Source organism: Salmo salar, chromosome ssa09, assembly GCF_905237065.1.
Source record: "Salmo salar chromosome ssa09, Ssal_v3.1, whole genome shotgun sequence".
Classification (NCBI taxonomy): domain Eukaryota; kingdom Metazoa; phylum Chordata; class Actinopteri; order Salmoniformes; family Salmonidae; genus Salmo; species Salmo salar.
In genome coordinates this window covers 126291123-126309831 of record NC_059450.1, presented here as the reverse complement: position 1 = coordinate 126309831, position 18709 = coordinate 126291123, and the positions used below count along the sequence as shown (strand labels likewise).

General features: G+C 43.4%; 1 protein-coding gene across 2 annotated transcripts in view; it reads left to right on the top strand.

The window, feature by feature from the left end:
• LOC106612894 (neurobeachin) overlaps positions 1-18709 on the top strand; it is a 301033-nt gene that overhangs the window by 169516 nt on the left and 112808 nt on the right. For both annotated transcript variants that reach the window (XM_045724516.1, XM_045724515.1), the window contains exons 41-42: positions 8339-8485; positions 18020-18156. In XM_045724516.1, the coding sequence (XP_045580472.1) occupies positions 8339-8485; positions 18020-18156 (284 nt within the window). The remainder of the gene's footprint in view (positions 1-8338; positions 8486-18019; positions 18157-18709) is intronic.

Sequence of the window (18709 nt, the reverse complement as noted above, 5' to 3'; positions counted from 1 at the left end):
AGGGATTGAATTTGTTTCCACACTACTTTCCTTCCAACTATAGCGTTTCTTAATATTATTCAGTTCCTTTGGCTTTGATGGCTCATGATTGAGCAAAGCTCTGTTCAAGTAGAGTGTGATTTTGCTGTGATCTGATAGGGGTGTCAGTGGGCTGACTGAACGCTCTAAGAGACTCTGGGTTGAGGTCAGTGATAAAGATGTCTACAGTACTACTGCCAAGAGATGAGCTATATGTGTACCTACCATAGGAGTCCCCTCGAAGCCTACCATTGACTATATACATACCGAGCATCCGACAGAGCTGCAGGAGTTGTGACCCATTTTTGTTGGTTATGTTGTCGTAGTTGTGTCTAGGGGGGCATATGGGGGAGGGAATGCTGTCACCTCCAGGTAGGTGTTTGTCCCCCTGTGTGCTGAGGGTGTCAGGTTCTTGTCCAGTTTTGGCATTTACATCCCCACAGACTAGTACATGTTCCTGGGCCTGGAAATTGTTGATCTCCCACCCTATGATGGAGAAGCTGTCATCGTTAAAGTATGGGGATTCTATTGGGGGGATATAGGTAGCACACATGAGGACATCTTTCTCTGTTGAGATCATTTATTTATTAATTTCTAGCCAGATGTAAAATGTTCCTGTTTTGACTAATTTAATAGTGGGTTAGGTCTGCTCTATACCGAATTAGCATACCCCCTGAGTCTCTTCTCTGTTTCACACCTGGTAGTTTGGTGGATGGGACTACCAGCTCTCTGTAGCCTAGAGGGCAACCAATGGGTTCCGTCTCCTTTATACCATGTTTCTTGTAGGATGAAAATGTCTGTATTTCCAATTTCTTTGAAGTCTAGGTTCCTACTCTTTAGGCCAAAATGACTTCAGACCTTGTATATTCCAGGATGAGATAGTAAAAGCTTTGTATTCCATAGTTTCTAGTGTCGTTTTTGTTTGGTTTAGGCCCAGAACATTACAGTAGGTGTGAGCAGAGCATGTTGAGCATCTGATACATACCTCTTAGGTCACAGGATGGGGCTTGGGTGGGTGTAATAGTGGGGGTTGGGCCGGTTGCTCTGCTCAATGCCTGAGCATATGTCCTGCTGTCATGTTGAGGTCATTGCCACAAGGGAGGGGGGCATGGGGTGGGGAGAAGGGGCATAGGTCTGATATGGGGGGGGTGCTATATAGAGTGTCGCCAGGGTTTGCTGGGGTGGTCTTAGCTGGGTGGGGTGTGGCTGGTGATGCTGTGGTCTGGGTGTAGGTCCTCTTGGAGTGGGTTCTCTCGGTGCAGGTCCTTCAGGAGGGGGTCTTGCAGGTCTAGGAGGGTGTCTCGCTGGTCTGGGCGGGGTGTCCATTGCTCTGTTGCTGCTGTGTGTGGTGCTGGGTCCTGGCAAAAGTTGGGATTGCTCCCTTTTCGAGGTGGACCTGGTCGTAAAGGCTGTTCAAGTCCAGGGTGGAATGATGGGCCAGGTAGACAGTAGGTTTTGAGGCACAGTCCTGGGAAAAGCTTGCATACACCCACTGGCAGGGTGAAAGTATTTTTGTGGTAGCAGGGTGGAGATAACCAATTGTGCGTTGGGGAAAGTGGAAGAAGCTTTTTCACTCCCTCACTCTTTGAACCCCTAAAAGTCCTGCTGAAACTGCATGAAATTGTACATGTTGACAGAGGTTGTTTCAATTTCCTCAATGTCTATCATTCTAAGTTTCCACCCTAGGACAATACCCTCTCTCTTGACATAGGGGTAGTGTGCTCTTATAGCATTGCGCCATGCCAGGGGATGGTCTATGTGGAAAATTAAGTTGCTTACCTTCCCCTCTTTGTAGCAGTCAGCAAATAGTGTCTTTGGATTGTCCTTGAGGAGTTTGTTGTACTTATTCTGTGTAGTGTTATTTTTGATATCCATTGGGTACTGTATTGTAATAACCTCTGGACAGGGATAAGCCGTGGGGGCTTCAAGGCCTCTACATTTGGGTTGGGGAGGAGGGGCTGTGGAACTCTCCTGCCATTGTTAGGCTCAAGAGTTTTCATACCTCTCACTTCACACTTCAGCACTAATTGATCAGGTCAGTTTCTTTCCTAGCAGCTTGGTAGCTTAGTACTCTTATTTATGAAGCTTTATATAACAAAAGTACCTAGAGATTATTGTCTTTTACTTTTTGGCTTCAGAAGTAGCGTATATTACTCATTCAGTTTTGTGTTGGATGGTATTTCCAGGTTCCGCTGTGTTTCTTCTGCAGGTTTTGGTTTGTTAGAAGTTTTTTCTTGATATTCCTTGGTAGTAATAGTCCATTCAAGTAATTTTGTCCAAAATCAAGGTTTTAGGTGTTGAATTGTGTTTGGATTGAAGGTTTTGATGTTGAGGTTAGTATCCTGTATAAGTCCTTGAGAAAACATTCACGTTTAACTACATTTAATCAACTCTAACTCTATCTTTTTGCTCAGGAGCTCCTGCTTTCCGTCTCGCTCTCTCTCTCAGTCTCTCTCTCTCTCTCTCTCAGTCTCCCTCTTATTCATGTTGGTGGCGTGCCTGTAGAAATCAGCATGGTTTGTTTAGTCTAGTTCCCACTCAGGTCCTCTGCTCAATCATGCCAATCAAAGACTCAGCTCCTCTGCTCAGCTTCCCCTCGTTGACCCAATGGAGGGCAATGACGCTTTACTGAATTGCAGTTTTAAGTTTCACTCGTCTCTTTGATGCTAGACGGCTGCTGGCTGGCTGGCTGCTAGATGGCTCTGGCGTTTCTTTAACACTACACAGAATTCTACTTCCGAAACACTCTGACTTCTTCCATGTGTCTGATGAAAGCTCTCCAGACAAGAGACAGAGCAGGAAGTTGCTTTTTTCACAGTAGTCGTGCTGACAACAGTTGCAGGAGACCTCTTCAAGACAAGGTGCTTGTTTCTTCTGGGAGCGCCAGGGGAACTGAGAGCCACGCTGAGAGAAAACATGGCAGACGAGCTTTAGACACCTCCCATTTCTCCAGACATGTTCTGCTGGTTTTCTTACACACAGTGAGTTCCATCTCCAGTTTCTCACAGATATTGTGTGACCTGATAGAAGAGAAATCCTCACAGGCATCTCTGTGCAGTCATGTATGGCAGGCGTGTGCTGGGGATGGGGTTGGGGTGTGGATGGGTTGAGCTGGTGTGTCCTGGGGTTGGGTTGGGGTTGGGCTGGAGCTAGGGTTGGGATGGGGTTGGGATGGGGTTGGGATGGGATGGGATGGGGATGGGATGGGGTTGGGTTGGGGTTGGGATGGGATGGGGTTGGGATGGAGCTAGGGTTGGGTTGGGGTTGGGCTGGGGATGGGTCTGACAACTTCATTAAGGCAGCTTAATGCATTCGATGTATGGTGTGGATGTACTGTAGTCTGTACGTACTGTATGGTGTGGATGTACTGTAGTCTATATGTACTGTATGGTGTGGATGTACTGTAGTCTGTACGTACTGTATGGTGTGGATGTACTGTATAGTCTGTATGGTGTGGATGTACTGTAGTCTGTACATCCTATATAGTGTGGATGTACTGTAGTCGGTATGGTGTGGATGTACTGTATAGTCTGTATGGTGTGGATGTACTGTAGTCTGTACATCCTATATAGTGTGGATGTACTGTAGTCGGTATGGTGTGGATGTACTGTATAGTCTGTATGGTGTGGATGTACTGTATAGTCTGTATGTACTGTATGGTGTGGATGTACTGTAGTCTGTACATACTGTATGGTGTGGATGTACTGTATAGTCTGTATGTACTGTATGGTGTGGATGTACTGTATAGTCTGTATGGTGTGGATGTACTGTATAGTCTGTATGTACTGTATAGTCTGTATGGTGTGGATGTACTGTATAGTCTGTATGTACTGTATGGTGTGGATGTACTGTAGTCTATACGTACTGTATGGTGTGGATGTACTGTAGTCTATACGTACTGTATGGTGTGGATGTACTGTAGTCTATACGTACTGTATGGTGTGGATGTACTGTATAGTCTGTATGGTGTGGATGTACTGTATAGTCTGTATGGTGTGGATGTACTGTAGTCTATACATACTGTATGGTGTGGATGTACTGTATAGTCTGTATGGTGTGGATGTACTGTAGTCTGTATGTACTGTATAGTCTGTATGGTGTGGATGTACTGTATAGTCTGTATGTACTGTATGGTGTGGCTGTACTGTATAGTATGTATGGTGTGGATGTACTGTAGTCTGTATGTACTGTATGGTGTGGATGTACTGTATAGTCTGTATGGTGTGGATGTACTGTATAGTCTGTATGTACTGTATGGTGTGGATGTACTGTATAGTCTGTATGTACTGTATAGTCTGTATGTACTGTATGGTGTGGATGTACTGTATAGTCTGTATGGTGTGGATGTACTGTATAGTCTGTATGTACTGTATGGTGTGGCTGTACTGTATAGTCTGTATGGTGTGGATGTACTGTAGTCTGTATGTACTGTATGGTGTGGATGTACTGTATAGTCTGTATGGTGTGGATGTACTGTATAGTCTGTATGTACTGTATGGTGTGGATGTACTGTATAGTCTGTATGGTGTGGATGTACTGTATAGTCTGTATGTACTGTATAGTCTGTATGTACTGTATGGTGTGGATGTACTGTATAGTCTGTATGGTGTGGATGTACTGTATAGTCTATATGTACTGTATGGTGTGGATGTACTGTATAGTCTGTATGGTGTGGATGTACTGTAGTCTGTATGTACTGTATGGTGTGGATGTACTGTATGGTCTGTATGTACTGTAGTCTATACGTACTGTATGGTGTGGATGTACTGTATAGTCTGTATGGTGTGGATGTACTGTATAGTCTGTATGGTGTGGATGTACTGTATAGTCTGTATGTACTGTATAGTCTGTATGGTGTGGATGTACTGTAGTCTACACGTACTGTATGGTGTGGATGTACTGTATAGTCTCTATGGTGAGGATGTTCTGTAGTCTGTATGGTGTGGATGTACTGTAGTCTGTATGTACTGTATGGTGTGGATGTACTGTAGTCTGTATGTACTGTATGGTGTGGATGTACTGTATAGTCTGTATGTACTGTATGGTGTGGGTGTACTGTATAGTCTGTATGGTGTGGGTGTACTGTATAGTCTGTATGTACTGTATAGTCTGTATGGTGTGGATGTACTGTAGTCTGTATGTACTGTATGGTGTGGATGTACTGTAGTCTATATGTACTGTATGGTGTGGATGTACTGTAGTCTATATGTACTGTATGGTGTGGATGTACTGTAGTCTGTACGTACTGTATGGTGTGGATGTACTGTATAGTCTGTATGGTGTGGATGTACTGTAGTCTGTACATCCTATATAGTGTGGATGTACTGTAGTCGGTATGGTGTGGATGTACTGTATAGTCTGTATGGTGTGGATGTACTGTAGTCTGTACATACTGTATGGTGTGGATGTACTGTATAGTCTGTCTGTACTGTATGGTGTGGATGTACTGTATAGTCTGTATGGTGTGGATGTACTGTATAGTCTGTATGTACTGTATAGTCTGTATGGTGTGGATGTACTGTAGTCTATACGTACTGTATGGTGTGGATGTACTGTAGTCTATACGTACTGTATGGTGTGGATGTACTGTAGTCTATACGTACTGTATGGTGTGGATGTACTGTATAGTCTGTATGGTGTGGATGTACTGTATAGTCTGTATGGTGTGGATGTACTGTAGTCTATACGTACTGTATGGTGTGGATGTACTGTATAGTCTGTATGGTGTGGATGTACTGTATAGTCTGTATGTACTGTATGGTGTGGATGTACTGTATAGTCTGTATGGTGTGGATGTACTGTAGTCTGTATGTACTGTATGGTGTGGATGTACTGTGTGGTCTGTATGTACTGTAGTCTATACGTACTGTATGGTGTGGATGTACTGTATAGTCTGTATGGTGTGGATGTACTGTATAGTCTGTATGGTGTGGATGTACTGTATAGTCTGTATGGTGTGGATGTACTGTATAGTCTGTATGTACTGTATAGTCTGTATGGTGTGGATGTACTGTAGTCTACACGTACTGTATGGTGTGGATGTACTGTATAGTCTGTATGGTGTGGATGTTCTGTAGTCTGTATGGTGTGGATGTACTGTAGTCTGTATGTACTGTATGGTGTGGATGTACTGTATAGTCTGTATGGTGTGGGTGTACTGTATAGTCTGTATGTACTGTATAGTCTGTATGGTGTGGATGTACTGTAGTCTATATGTACTGTATGGTGTGGATGTACTGTAGTCTGTACGTACTGTATGGTGTGGATGTACTGTATAGTCTGTATGGTGTGGATGTACTGTAGTCTGTACATCCTATATAGTGTGGATGTACTGTATAGTCTGTATGGTGTGGATGTACTGTACAGTCTGTATGGTGTGGATGTACTGTAGTCTGTACATACTGTATGGTGTGGATGTACTGTATAGTCTGTATGTACTGTATGGTGTGGATGTACTGTATAGTCTGTATGGTGTGGATGTACTGTATAGTCTGTATGTACTGTATAGTCTGTATGGTGTGGATGCACTGTAGTCTATACGTACTGTATGGTGTGGATGTACTGTAGTCTATACGTACTGTATGGTGTGGATGTACTGTAGTCTATACGTACTGTATGGTGTGGATGTACTGTATAGTCTGTATGGTGTGGATGTACTGTATAGTCTGTATGGTGTGGATGTACTGTAGTCTATACGTACTGTATGGTGTGGATGTACTGTATAGTCTGTATGGTGTGGATGTACTGTATAGTCTGTATGGTGTGGATGTACTGTAGTCTGTATGTACTGTATGGTGTGGATGTACTGTATAGTCTGTATGGTGTGGATGTACTGTATAGTCTGTATGTACTGTATGGTGTGGATGTACTGTATAGTCTGTATGGTGTGGATGTACTGTAGTCTGTACGTACTGTATGGTGTGGATGTACTGTATGTCTGTATGTACTGTATGGTGTGGATGTACTGTAGTCTGTACGTACTGTATGGTGTGGATGTACTGTATAGTCTGTACATACTGTATGGTGTGGATGTACTGTAGTCTGTACATACTGTATGGTGTGGATGTACTGTAGTCTGTCTGTACTGTATGGTGTGCATGTACTGTAGTCTGTACATTCTGTATGGTGTGGATGTACTGTATAGTCTGTATGGTGTGGATGTACTGTATAGTCTGTACTTACTATATGGTGTTGGTTTACTGTAAGGTGGTACACAGGCTGTAGAGTGATGTTCCTGTTCCACTCGACTTCTGTTCCAGTTTGCCTTTATGATGAAATGTGGTGGTGTTATTAGCCTCTTAATTGATCTGTCTGATCCGTGTGGTTCTGTCTGAGCAGCCAATAGATAGAGTCCCTTTAAGACTCTGAGCTGAAGACATATCCTCACCACTCTTTTGCCGCTTTCTAAAGACAAAAGTGTTTCATAGTTTACCTTGTCTGATAACAAATGTTGAAACAGCCTATCAGTTTAGATGCTGGAAATGTATTAAATGTATTAATATGTTTCCTGTGGGTTCTGACGTCAATAGTTATGAAATACTACAATACACCGCTCTTTACTCCAAGTCAGTCATCATTGGACGTTTCATGTAGAGATTGTGGGTACTGTGGTTAATCCAGACTTCCGAAGCTCGCCAGATGTTATGGTATGCGTTTTATGAATCTATCAAAACCAGATTCCCATTTGGCTCCACTGATGTGACACTTGAAAGCATTTATAATCTCCTTATCTTTCTACACTGATATGAATCTGCTCTTTGGGGTTCAGGGGAGAGGTGTTTAGCTGTCTGACTGTTTCCTGGCTGTTCTGTCTGACTTTCTCTGATTGTGTGACTGTTCTGTCTGACTATTGTCTAACTGTTGTCTGACTGTTGTCTGATGGTTGCCTGGCTGTTTTCTGTTTTCTGACTGTTCTCTGACTGCTGTCGGGCTGTTGTCTGACTCTTCTGACTGTTTTCTGACTGTTGTCTGACTGTTCTGACTATTTCTCTGACTTCTGTCGGGCTGTTGTCTGACTGTTGTTGGGCTGTTGTCTGACTGTTCTCTGACTGCTGTCGGGCTGTACCCTGACCATTCTGCCTGTTCTCTGACTGCTCTCGGGCTGTTCCCTGACTGTTCTGGCTATTGTCTGACTGTTCTTTCTGTTTTCTGACTGTTTTCTGACTGTTATCTGACAGCTGTCAGCCTGTTCCCTGACTGTTCTGAATGTTGTCAGATTTTTCTGACTATTCCTCTTTCGCTACCCCCTGTTCTAACTGTTCTCTGACTGACTGTTCCTACTGTTCTGTCTTTCTGTTCTCCCCCTCCCCTCCCCCTCCAGGCAGCGAGGAGGACGAGTTGGTCAAATCGAAGAAGGGGTTCCGCAGCCAGGCAGTAGCCAATCAGAGCCCAGAGACGGACCTGATGTTGGATGGAGACGACGACACTGCCAGTCTGCTGCAGGAGAAGGAGATGGACAACCTGGCTGGTGAGATACACAAAGACGCACATATTTGTCCTCTGTTTGGGTTATGGTTTATGTCTTTGGCAGTGTAAGTGAATCTGGACAGTGTTTCCAAGGTGTTCAGGTGAAAGTGTAGTTCCTGTGTGGTTGTGTATGTGTGAAACACACCGGTCGGTTCTATTCTGTGTTGTTTTGGTCCTCTAGCGCCGTTCCTTCCTCGCCTGTTTGTCTCCAGAGGTCAGTCCGTCATCTCAGTCCAAGTAAAACTATATTGATTCCGGAAGGATGATCAATCTGAACATGGCTGCATTTGAAATGGCACCCTATTCTCTAGTTAGTGCACTACTTTTGACTAGGGCACATAGTGCTTTCGTCAAAAGTAGTGAAATACGGTGCCATTTGGAACGCATGATATGTCACCACCTTCCAAATGGCCTAGGAAATCAGTAACTAAACTAACATTACCTAACCTGACAAACTGAACTTTTAACCCACATTAACACTGATCTTACTGATTTATAACGGACAGAGAAACTATGAAAACAAAATAATGAATAAAAATCACTTGAATCAACCTCCTCAGTGGAAATAAATATGGAAATAAACAAATCAGAATTAGTTATTAAAACACATGAGTTGGTTGTTTGATATCTAGACATTTTATTTTCATTAGAACATTGAGTCATGGACTGCACCCTATTCCTTTTGATAGTGTAATACTTTTAAACAGGACCCGTAGTGATCTGGTCAACCAGGGCCCGTGGTGATCTGGTCAACCAGGGCCCGTGGTGATCTGGTCAACCAGGGCCCGTGGTGATCTGGTCAACCAGGGCCCGTGGTGATCTGGTCAACCAGGGCCCGTGGTGATCTGGTCAACCAGGGCCCTGTGGTGATCTGGTCAACCAGGGCTCGTAGTGATCTGGTCAATCAGGGCTCGTAGTGATCTGGTCAACCAGGGCCCATGGTGATCTGGTCAACCAGGGCCTGTGGTGATCTGGTCAACCAGGGCTCGTAGTGATCTGGTCAATCAGGGCCCGTAGTGATCTGGTCAACCAGGGTCGTAGTGATCTGGTCAACCAGGGCCATAGTGATCTGGTCAACCAGGGCCCGTAGCGATCTGGTCAACCAGGGCCCGTAGCGATCTGGTCAAAAGTGTGCACTATATAGGAAAAGGGTTAATAAGAGCTGTTCCATGACATGATGTCTGAATGTCCAGAAAATAAATTGCATGCTTAAATAATGACATTTAAACTTCATTTTAACTTGGAGGCTTGGAGGTTTTACCTGAACCGTGCCAGGCAGGCAAGAGAGCTTCATACCGCTGCCATAGCTACAGTGAAACGTGTAATATAATAATAATATATTCATTAAGCAGACACTTTTTTCCGTAGTGCGCGCATACCTTATTGTATGGGGGGCCCAAGCAGGACTTATGTTTTAAACAAGCATCTCAAGTTTTGCTTGTTTGAAATGCTTACACTTCACCGGCTATTGCAGTGGTTCACATCCATAGATCTAAAGGATGCGTATGTTCATGTGGCTATACATCCTCTCCACAGAACGTTTCAGAGTTTTCATTTTGAGGGTGTGGCCTACAAGTTTCTGGTCCTGCCTTTCGGGCTCTCCCCATTGCCCCAGAGCTTTTTCTATGGTGGTGGAGGCGGCTTTGGCACCGGTGAGTTGCCAAGGGATCCGATTATTGGCCTATCTGGATGATTGGATGGTCATAGCGGAGTTGAGGGTACAGGTGGAGTTCCACACTGCTACGTTTCCCATATTCAGTCTCTGGAGTTCATAGTGTATCACAAGGAAAGTTGTTTGACTCCGGCACAGCGCATTCAGTTGGCCTCAAACCCTGCTCTATGCTTTTCCTCCGGTGGACCTGATTCAGGCCACCGTGGAGAGGGTCCATCAGGAGGGTCTGTTGTTGATTCTGGTGGCTCCCCGCTGGCCCAGAGAGTTTGGCACCCACATCCGCATGTATGGGATCTATGGGTTTGGCCCCTGAAAGGTTGAATTTGACGGCTAGGGATTTACCCTTGAACGTGATAAAGACTATAGAGTCGGTGCATATGCCCTCTACAAGAGGGTTGTATACATATAAGTAGGTTGCGTTTGCAGGTTGGTGTTAGGTTAAAGGAGTTTCTCCTTTAATATGCTCTTTGGTGGACATTTTGATCTACTTGCAAGAGCTTTTGGGGCAGGGCCTTTCTTTCTCCACATTGAAGGTTTATATGGCAGCCATCCCGGCGTGTCATGTAGGGATTGACGGCTCTACCCGGGGTCTCACTCTCTGGTGGTGCGGTTTCAAGGCGTGCGTCGGCTCAGACCAGTGTCTAAACCTATGGCAACAACCTGGGACCTGGCATTGGTCCTGGATGCTCTGTGTGAGTCGCCGTTTGAACCATTGGAGTCTGTGAAGGTCCTTTCCTACGAGACTGCCCTGCTCATGGCTTTGGTGTCGGCCAAGCGTGTTTTGGATCTCCACGCGCTCTCAGTACACCCTAGCTGTTTGGAGTTCACTCCTGCTGACTCCAAAGTGATTTTACGTCCTAAGTCAGAACCTTGGGAGAAAAAGCTGCGTATGTCTTCCAGGTCCCTGGCTTTCCAGCTGTTCCCTTTCTCACCTCCTTCGTTTCCCTCCAGTGAACAACTGAGTTTGCATGGCTTGTATCCGGTGCTCTCTTGAGTGTACAAAACATTTAAGGACTCCTTCCTAATTTTCAGTAGCGCACATTTCAGTCTCGCTAGGTAAGTATTGTTATTGGAACTGTGGTATCTATGGACTTGGGCTGCATTGGCAGCATGTCAGTGTGAATAGCCAAGTTGCAGCAGGTTCTAGTTCCCTATATAGTGTTCTAGTGTTTTCATTGTGTTCTCATAGGGGCGGTAGGTAGCTCTCTGAGTGCCAATAATGTGGACGTCGTTTAACATAGCCCCACGCACCTTTCTGATTCAGAGGGGTTGGGTTAAATGCGGAAGACACATTTTTGTTGAATGCATTCAGTTGTGCAACTGACTAGGTATCCCCTTCCCTTTCTGGTAGTGTTCTCGTAGTGTTCTAATAATGTTCTACTTTTAACACAGTGTTCTCAATGTTCTCCAACCCACCTCCTGGTCATATGGCACCAGGCTCCAGCTTTGTGGGCCGAACTCTCCAGTCAGAACTATGCTTTCTGCTGCTTTAGGTATACTTGCCTTGGCCTCACAGGGGAGAGTTATCCAGAGTTCAGTCTGATTGTGAATATAGATCAAGAGGAGCTGTTCAACGGTCCGATACACTGCCTGAATGCTGCAAACAACTGGTCCCTGAAATAAGAGCAGCAAGCGCTGTGGTAATTTTATGCCTGATGCAAGCATTTTACTGGAATACTATAGTGGATCCTGGCAGCCATCATAAATTCCTGAAACGTTTACTATGTTCCAATCACAAGGATTATAAAGCAGCAAATGGACTGAGGGAGAATCTGGTTGCTGTGCCTCCTCTGTCATGCTCACAGACCTTCTAAGAAACTGTTTTTTTCTGAGGAGAAAAATTATTCCTAAGACATTTGAGAAAATAATAAAGAAAGCATGATATACTGTAGCTGTTTCTTTTAAAAGATAATGGTTTACTGGTATGTTGGCATTCTGACACAGTGAATTATAATGGTAGACTATTGATCTATAATGTTGCCATGTAAGTGAGTGTAGCTTTAGAGACATGCAATGACTGGCTTCTGTCATGAATCTTAAGAGGTACGAACAAGGTTTTTAAGTAGTGGCTGTGGGCGGTATTGTCCTTATAGCACCAATGCCGTCTGTGTAAAAAAAATTATTCAATCATCACTGTATGTGTAATAAATGACTCTGTGTTTATTTAATGAAAATAACTCCAAAACGCGTATGGGTGTTAGAAAACAAATTTTAAGATATTTACATACACTGCCCTGATGAGCGGATAGAATGGTCTAGAGCCCACCTCCTTACCCAGATGAACAGTCATCGGTCAATTATAATCAGTTCACATTGTGACATCATGATGTGGCCCAAAAGTTCTATCCCACCTGAACAGGCTGAATTCCAGGTATTTTCTTACACAAAAAGGGCGTTATCATCATTTTCACAATTTCAGAGTGCTATTTAGACTTCATAGTGTGGAAATGTCTTTCAAAAAAACAGGTAAATAACATTTTTAAATGCACTGCCCTTTAAAGGTGCAATGCAGATGTTTTTATCTCAATATAAAATCATTTCTGGGTAACAAGTACCTTACTGTGGTCAATTAATATGGTCAAAAAGAAACAAAAAGATCTTCTTGGCAAAGAGCAATTTCTCAAGCAAGAATTTTGCTAGGACTGTCTTTGAGTGGTCTGAGTGGGAAAGGGAAATTGTAAAACTAGCTATTATTGGCAGAAAGGTTTGGAACGCTCTTTCTTATGGGTCTATTAACTAAGGGTGCGTTCGTAAATTCACTCTGAGGTGCCAGAGAGTGTTTAGAGTGCACTCTGGGCATTTGTAAATTCAGAGCGTTGTTAGATTGTCCGTTTGTAAATTCAGAGCTTTTCACTCTCGGAGCATTCACAGCACACACTGCATGCTCTGGCCGAGGAGAAGGGTTGATTGGAGCATTCTGGCCTCACCACGGCAGTCAAGCTAACTGGTTAAAGTTAGCTAGCTTGGCCTCCCGAGTGGCGCAGTGGTCTAAAGAACTGCATCACAGTGCTAGCTGTGCCACTAGAGATCCTGGGTTCGAGTCCAGGCTCTGTCGCAGCCAGCCGCGACCGGGAGACCCATGGTGCGGCGACATCCGGGTTAGGGGAGGGTTTGGCCGGCAGGGATGTTCTTGTCCCATCACGCACTAGCTACTCCTGTGGCAGGTCGGTCTCAAGTGCACGCTGACACGGTCGCCAGGTGTACGGTGTTTCTTCAGACACATTGTGCGGCTGGCTTCCGGGTTAAGTGGGCATTGTGTCAAGAAGCATTGCGGCTTGGCTGGGTTGTGTTTCGGAGGATGCACGGCTCTCGACCTTTGCCTCTCCCAAGTCTGTACGGGAGTTGCAGCGATGGGACAAGACTGTAACTTCTACCAATTGGATACCATGAAATTGGGGTAGAAAAAGGGGTAAAAAAATTCTAGAAAAATAAGTTAGCTAGCTTGCTAGCTACTTTCAGACATAAATGAGAGAACACCCCACTCTGACCATTTTTCTCATCCTAGCAGAGCTGGTTAGGCAGTTTTCATGTTATCCAGAGCGTTGGTGACTGTAACTGTGCTGCTGGCAACAATTTAATTATGCTTTTTTGGCGAGGTTTACTGACACCGGCCATATTCAATGGGTGCTGAGCGTTCGTATATTCGTCAGTTATTCTGCGCTCTGGCACACTCAGACGAGAGTACTCTGAAATCGGAGTAGATAGCCAGAGCGAATTTACAAACGCACCCAAATTTACCACTTGGATATGTCACCAGGCAGGCCAAAACTCCCATCCCACCAAAATAGGCTGAAGGTTCAGGCGGTCTTTTCAAACAGCTCTTACACTGAATAGACATTATCATAATTTTCACAGTTGCACAATATTATTAGAACCTCATAGTGTGGAAATATATATAAAACATAGGGAAATCACATTTTTGATTGCACTGGCCTTTATAAATAAAGAAACACCATCCAAAATCAACTCGACCAGTTACAATGAAAACAGAGATTTCAAAATGTTACCTTTCTTTATCCAGCTACATCAATTCCAACCTTATTAAAAATGTTGGTCGAAACATTTATTTTTGGAACCATTCAAAAACCTTTCAAAAACATTTTTTATTGCAACATGGTAAAGTTAAAGGTATGTTCACATTCTGACCAGAAGGGGAGCCCTCGCTATCTCAGACTGACCTTTCGGAAGTCTTGGACATTAGGTAGTGTTCTGTCTATGTGCTCTATATCTATAGGCTACAGTCTGTGTACTCTATATCTAAACTCTATCTCTCTCTGCCCTGAGCAGTCTAAGTGGGAGATCCGCCCTGTGTGTTGACAGCCTTTCTCCTTCTCTTTCTTTCTTTCTTTCTCTCTCACTCTGTCTGTCTCTCTCTCTCCCTCACTCTCTCTCCCCCATATCTCTCTCTCTCCTCCTCCTCCTCCTCTCTCTCTCCTCCTGCCAACCAAACATCAGGCCAGTGTCTGCTGCCAGAGGAGGCGTGGCTTACCCTGGGCTCAGCTAGCTATTGGGGCGGGCGGAGCCTGCCCTGTGGTTACCAAACCCATGATTAGTTTCACTCCCCCTGAACACTGGCAACACCGTCTGCTCTCACTGGCATCAACACACTCCTTTTGTCTACTCATCTGTAACCCAAATCACACAAGGAGAGGAGATGATGGAAGAGGGAGGTGTTGTGTTTAGATAGTGGCTGTTAACTGTTTTGGTTGAGATATTAATGATCTTAACTGACAGACCTTTGGATGGAACAGTCAAAAACAGGCACTCTGTACTCTCTCAGGGGTGCATTACCATGCCCTAACGAGTGAAGTTCACCGTTCATATCTCTCTCTCTCTCTGGCATAATTGTATCCCTTACATGGGTAATAATTAGCCTTATGAGTGCAAGATAATAGTGTCATAAATACTTAGACAAAACCCCATAAAAAAGTACACTGCTCAGGATGTGTTGAATTACATATAATATCACTGTCTACCTTACATGTTTAAGAAATTCATCTTTATTGCATAAGAAATGGAACAGTTTTAGGTTGCGTCCCTAAAGGCCATGGCCTATGTGCCCTGGTCAAAAATAGTGCCCTATATAGGGAATTCTTAGACTTATTCAAGCCTTTGAGAGGAATGTTGGGCATTCAGGACTGTGGGAGAATGTGCAGTGCTGTTTTAATTATGACACTACCCAGAATGCCTTGTGTCTGTGTAGCAGTGCAGCAGTGACATCACTGTGACTGTCTTCATCAGACCAGACTGTTTAACAGTTTACCAGCCCCATAGACAGACAAGGCTAGAGTACACACAGAAGAACACCAAGAAACTGCAACTATGTAATAGAATATTATAACTGGAATCATTTTTGCGATAATTGAATTATTTGCTCAATGTACAATCTAAATGTTTCTGAAATATTACTCTGAAGACCATCCAAGTCAAAGGAGTGTGTGTGTGTGTGTGTGTGTGTGTGTGTGTGTGTGTGTGTGTGTGTGTGCACGTGAATATTATTATTATTACTTCTCTAACTTTTTTTTAAAGGAAATTCTAAGAAAAAGGCTCCAAAATCTAGCATTATAGTTCACGTGTTATCAGAATCCAGTCCTTTGGCATATGGAAACCTGTATCATTTGTTATTATTATCGTGTAAACGTTTTAATACTAACTCCTAATTACGGAGTATACCTAGAGGGATTACAGTTTAATCCCGTCCCTGTACTCGGCAGTGGATTAAGGCTGTATTGTCTCTGTATGTACCAGATCCCAGTGGCGGTTCTAGACCATTTCAACTGGGGGGGCCAAGCTGGTTGTACTGTTAGAGGGGCCAGTTACATTAGACGTTATTGTTGTCATATCGTTTTCTTCACTGCATTGCAGGCATTAGCAGGCAAAAGACCATGTTCATAATGCAGATGCATGTGGTACGATACTGTTGTGTTCCGCCTAAAGCCGTCCCTCTAGAAATTGTTGTCACAGGGGCACTGCCCCCCCAGAACCGCTAACTAGCCCCTTCAGGTCACAACACAATGGTTCTGTACCCTCCAACGTCTTTTTATTCTCTCTCTCGCGCTCTCTAAGGGGGAGTAGACTAGAGATCTTTGAAAAGAGAATGTATGTTGCAGAAAGACAAACCCTTTAGGTTGCTGGGAATCTCTTGCAAACAGCATCGAATATAAAACCATATATGTCCGTTTATTGAGACGTCGGCCTAATTCTCTGTTCAAATGTAGCCTAACATGGGGCAGGTTTAATATTTCTCTTAATGTGGAAACAACATTAAGAACAACTGTCATTACAAGATAATTACATAGGCTAATAAATAATAATGACAGTGATGTTTTGATCACGTTTTGTTTCATGTTCAAAAGCATTGCTTTCTGTTCTGTGAGCGCAACGCAGTAATTAGATTGTATAATATTACGTTATATTTACACGTAGGCCTATATTGTAGGCTATACATTATATATCCGTGTATTTTGTAGTATCTATTCATGAATATGTTGTGAGGCATGTTAGGGACATATGTTCTCATAGGCATACAATAAATACACCTGAAACGTTATTAGACCAGGGATATTGCATGTTTACAACAGCTTGTAAAGCACATATTTAACGGTGATGGTGTAATCAGATAAGATCAGTTTAAAACAGGCAGAGAGTTTATTACAGACAGCAGCTATAGGGCAGGCAGAGAGAAAGAGTAGGAAAGCCGATTCCACTATTCCTGAACGCTCCGTGAGCACAATGAAAGAGCGCCCAGGGAATTGAAACCAAAATCCACTTGTAATCTCGCAACAGTATCAGGCATAATTGGCTGAGGAGCACAGGATTAAGATTGACGAGACATTAAAGTGACTCTTTGGAGTTCACGCGATCGATAAATATCCCAATTTCAAGAGCTTTCATTTGAGCTCGAGACAAATCACTGGAGCTGACGCGCCTCAGCGATACTACTCCAAATAGAACACGGAGAATGGAGGGAGAGGAGAGGACAGGAGGAGAGATGGAGATGGGGAGGAAGACGGGTGGAGACAGAAAGAGAGATGGCATGTGATCCCGTCAGCTGACCAGGGATCAAAAAGCCGTCGTAAATAAATACTGAACGATTTTGTCAGCACAAATGCAAAAGCTTTTATTTTCCCTCAAAGAAACTGTTTCAAAAAGATTTTATTCGTTTATGATGCTATGCAAATTGTCACAATCATGTGGGGTGGTGTTATGTCTCTCTTTTAGAGGCCCCAGATGTTGCTATAGTAACTGAAATAATTGTTATGAAAAAATATGAATATTCAATATGCATAATAATACACTATAGGTTATAAGTGAACATTCATCATATTGGCAAGTGCTCCTCCATCTCTAGTTTAGTTCTGATAGACCGTATCATACTGCTGGCCCTATTGCTGCACACACGCGCATTTAGTTGAAATGGTTATTACTTATGTAAATTAGCTTCAAATCGTTTTGTACGCCTAGAATGTATATAGGCCTATATGCTTGTTGAATATGCCGAATGGCGATTTGGTTCAAAAAGAACCTATTTTATAGCCTCCAGAGTGCAACCCAAAATGGAGCCGTGTTCTGTATTTAACCTGAACGAGTAATTCGACTTTGCATAAAAAATACAAATAAACTCTGAATGCAGACTTGTTACCGTGATAATTAAGAACTGTGCATGTGCCCAAATTAAGAAGAAATTGTAGAATTTGTATCCTAGACATTACATCGCCTCAATATGTGCTCTGACTAAATCAAAGTAGACTCAAATTTGATAATAATTCACAATCAAAACAAATCCGATTATTTGTTGGGAATTGTTAAAGACCATGTTTTGTTTGTCCTTATATCTGATGCACGGTGTATTACGCATTATAGGCCCAGTTGTCCTCAGCACCCCAGCCCAGCTCGTGGCCCCAGTAATAGTGACGCGAGGGACGCTCTCCATCACGACGACCGAGATCTATTTCGAAGTGGATGAGGATGACCCCTCCTTCAAACGGCTTGACTCCACGGTAAGTCCAGTCGCCACTTTCAATTTCTGTTTGATATGCACAAGCTTTTGTTCACATTCAAGTTCACTTTACTGATTCATGTTTATGTTTTGGCTGGGCCCGTATTGACCCCAGGTTCCTTTCGTTTACAAGACACAAAATGTGATTTAGAGATTAAAATAATTATTCAGGTTCACCCATGTGCAAGAATTCTACCATTAGGAGATTGTGGAGCATTTTAAAATATTTGGTCCAATTGGAACGTTGTGCCAGGATGTAGACGAGCCTTAAACCTACATGCCTTAAACCTACCTGACATGTAGGCCTACAACATTTTACACATTTATTGATATTCTGATCCCCTCAAAACCTGTAAACCTATGTCATCAAACGAGAGTCTACGAGGTCTTTTCGATGGTACACCAATATTATCATTGTTTATAAATATAGCGACTGTGTATGGACATGGGTAACTACTAGAACTATTAGGCGAATACTAAGGTTGTAACCTAGACATTTACACAATTACGCGTTCAAAACACCTGTTTTGAGCATTCTTCGTGTGCACTGTATA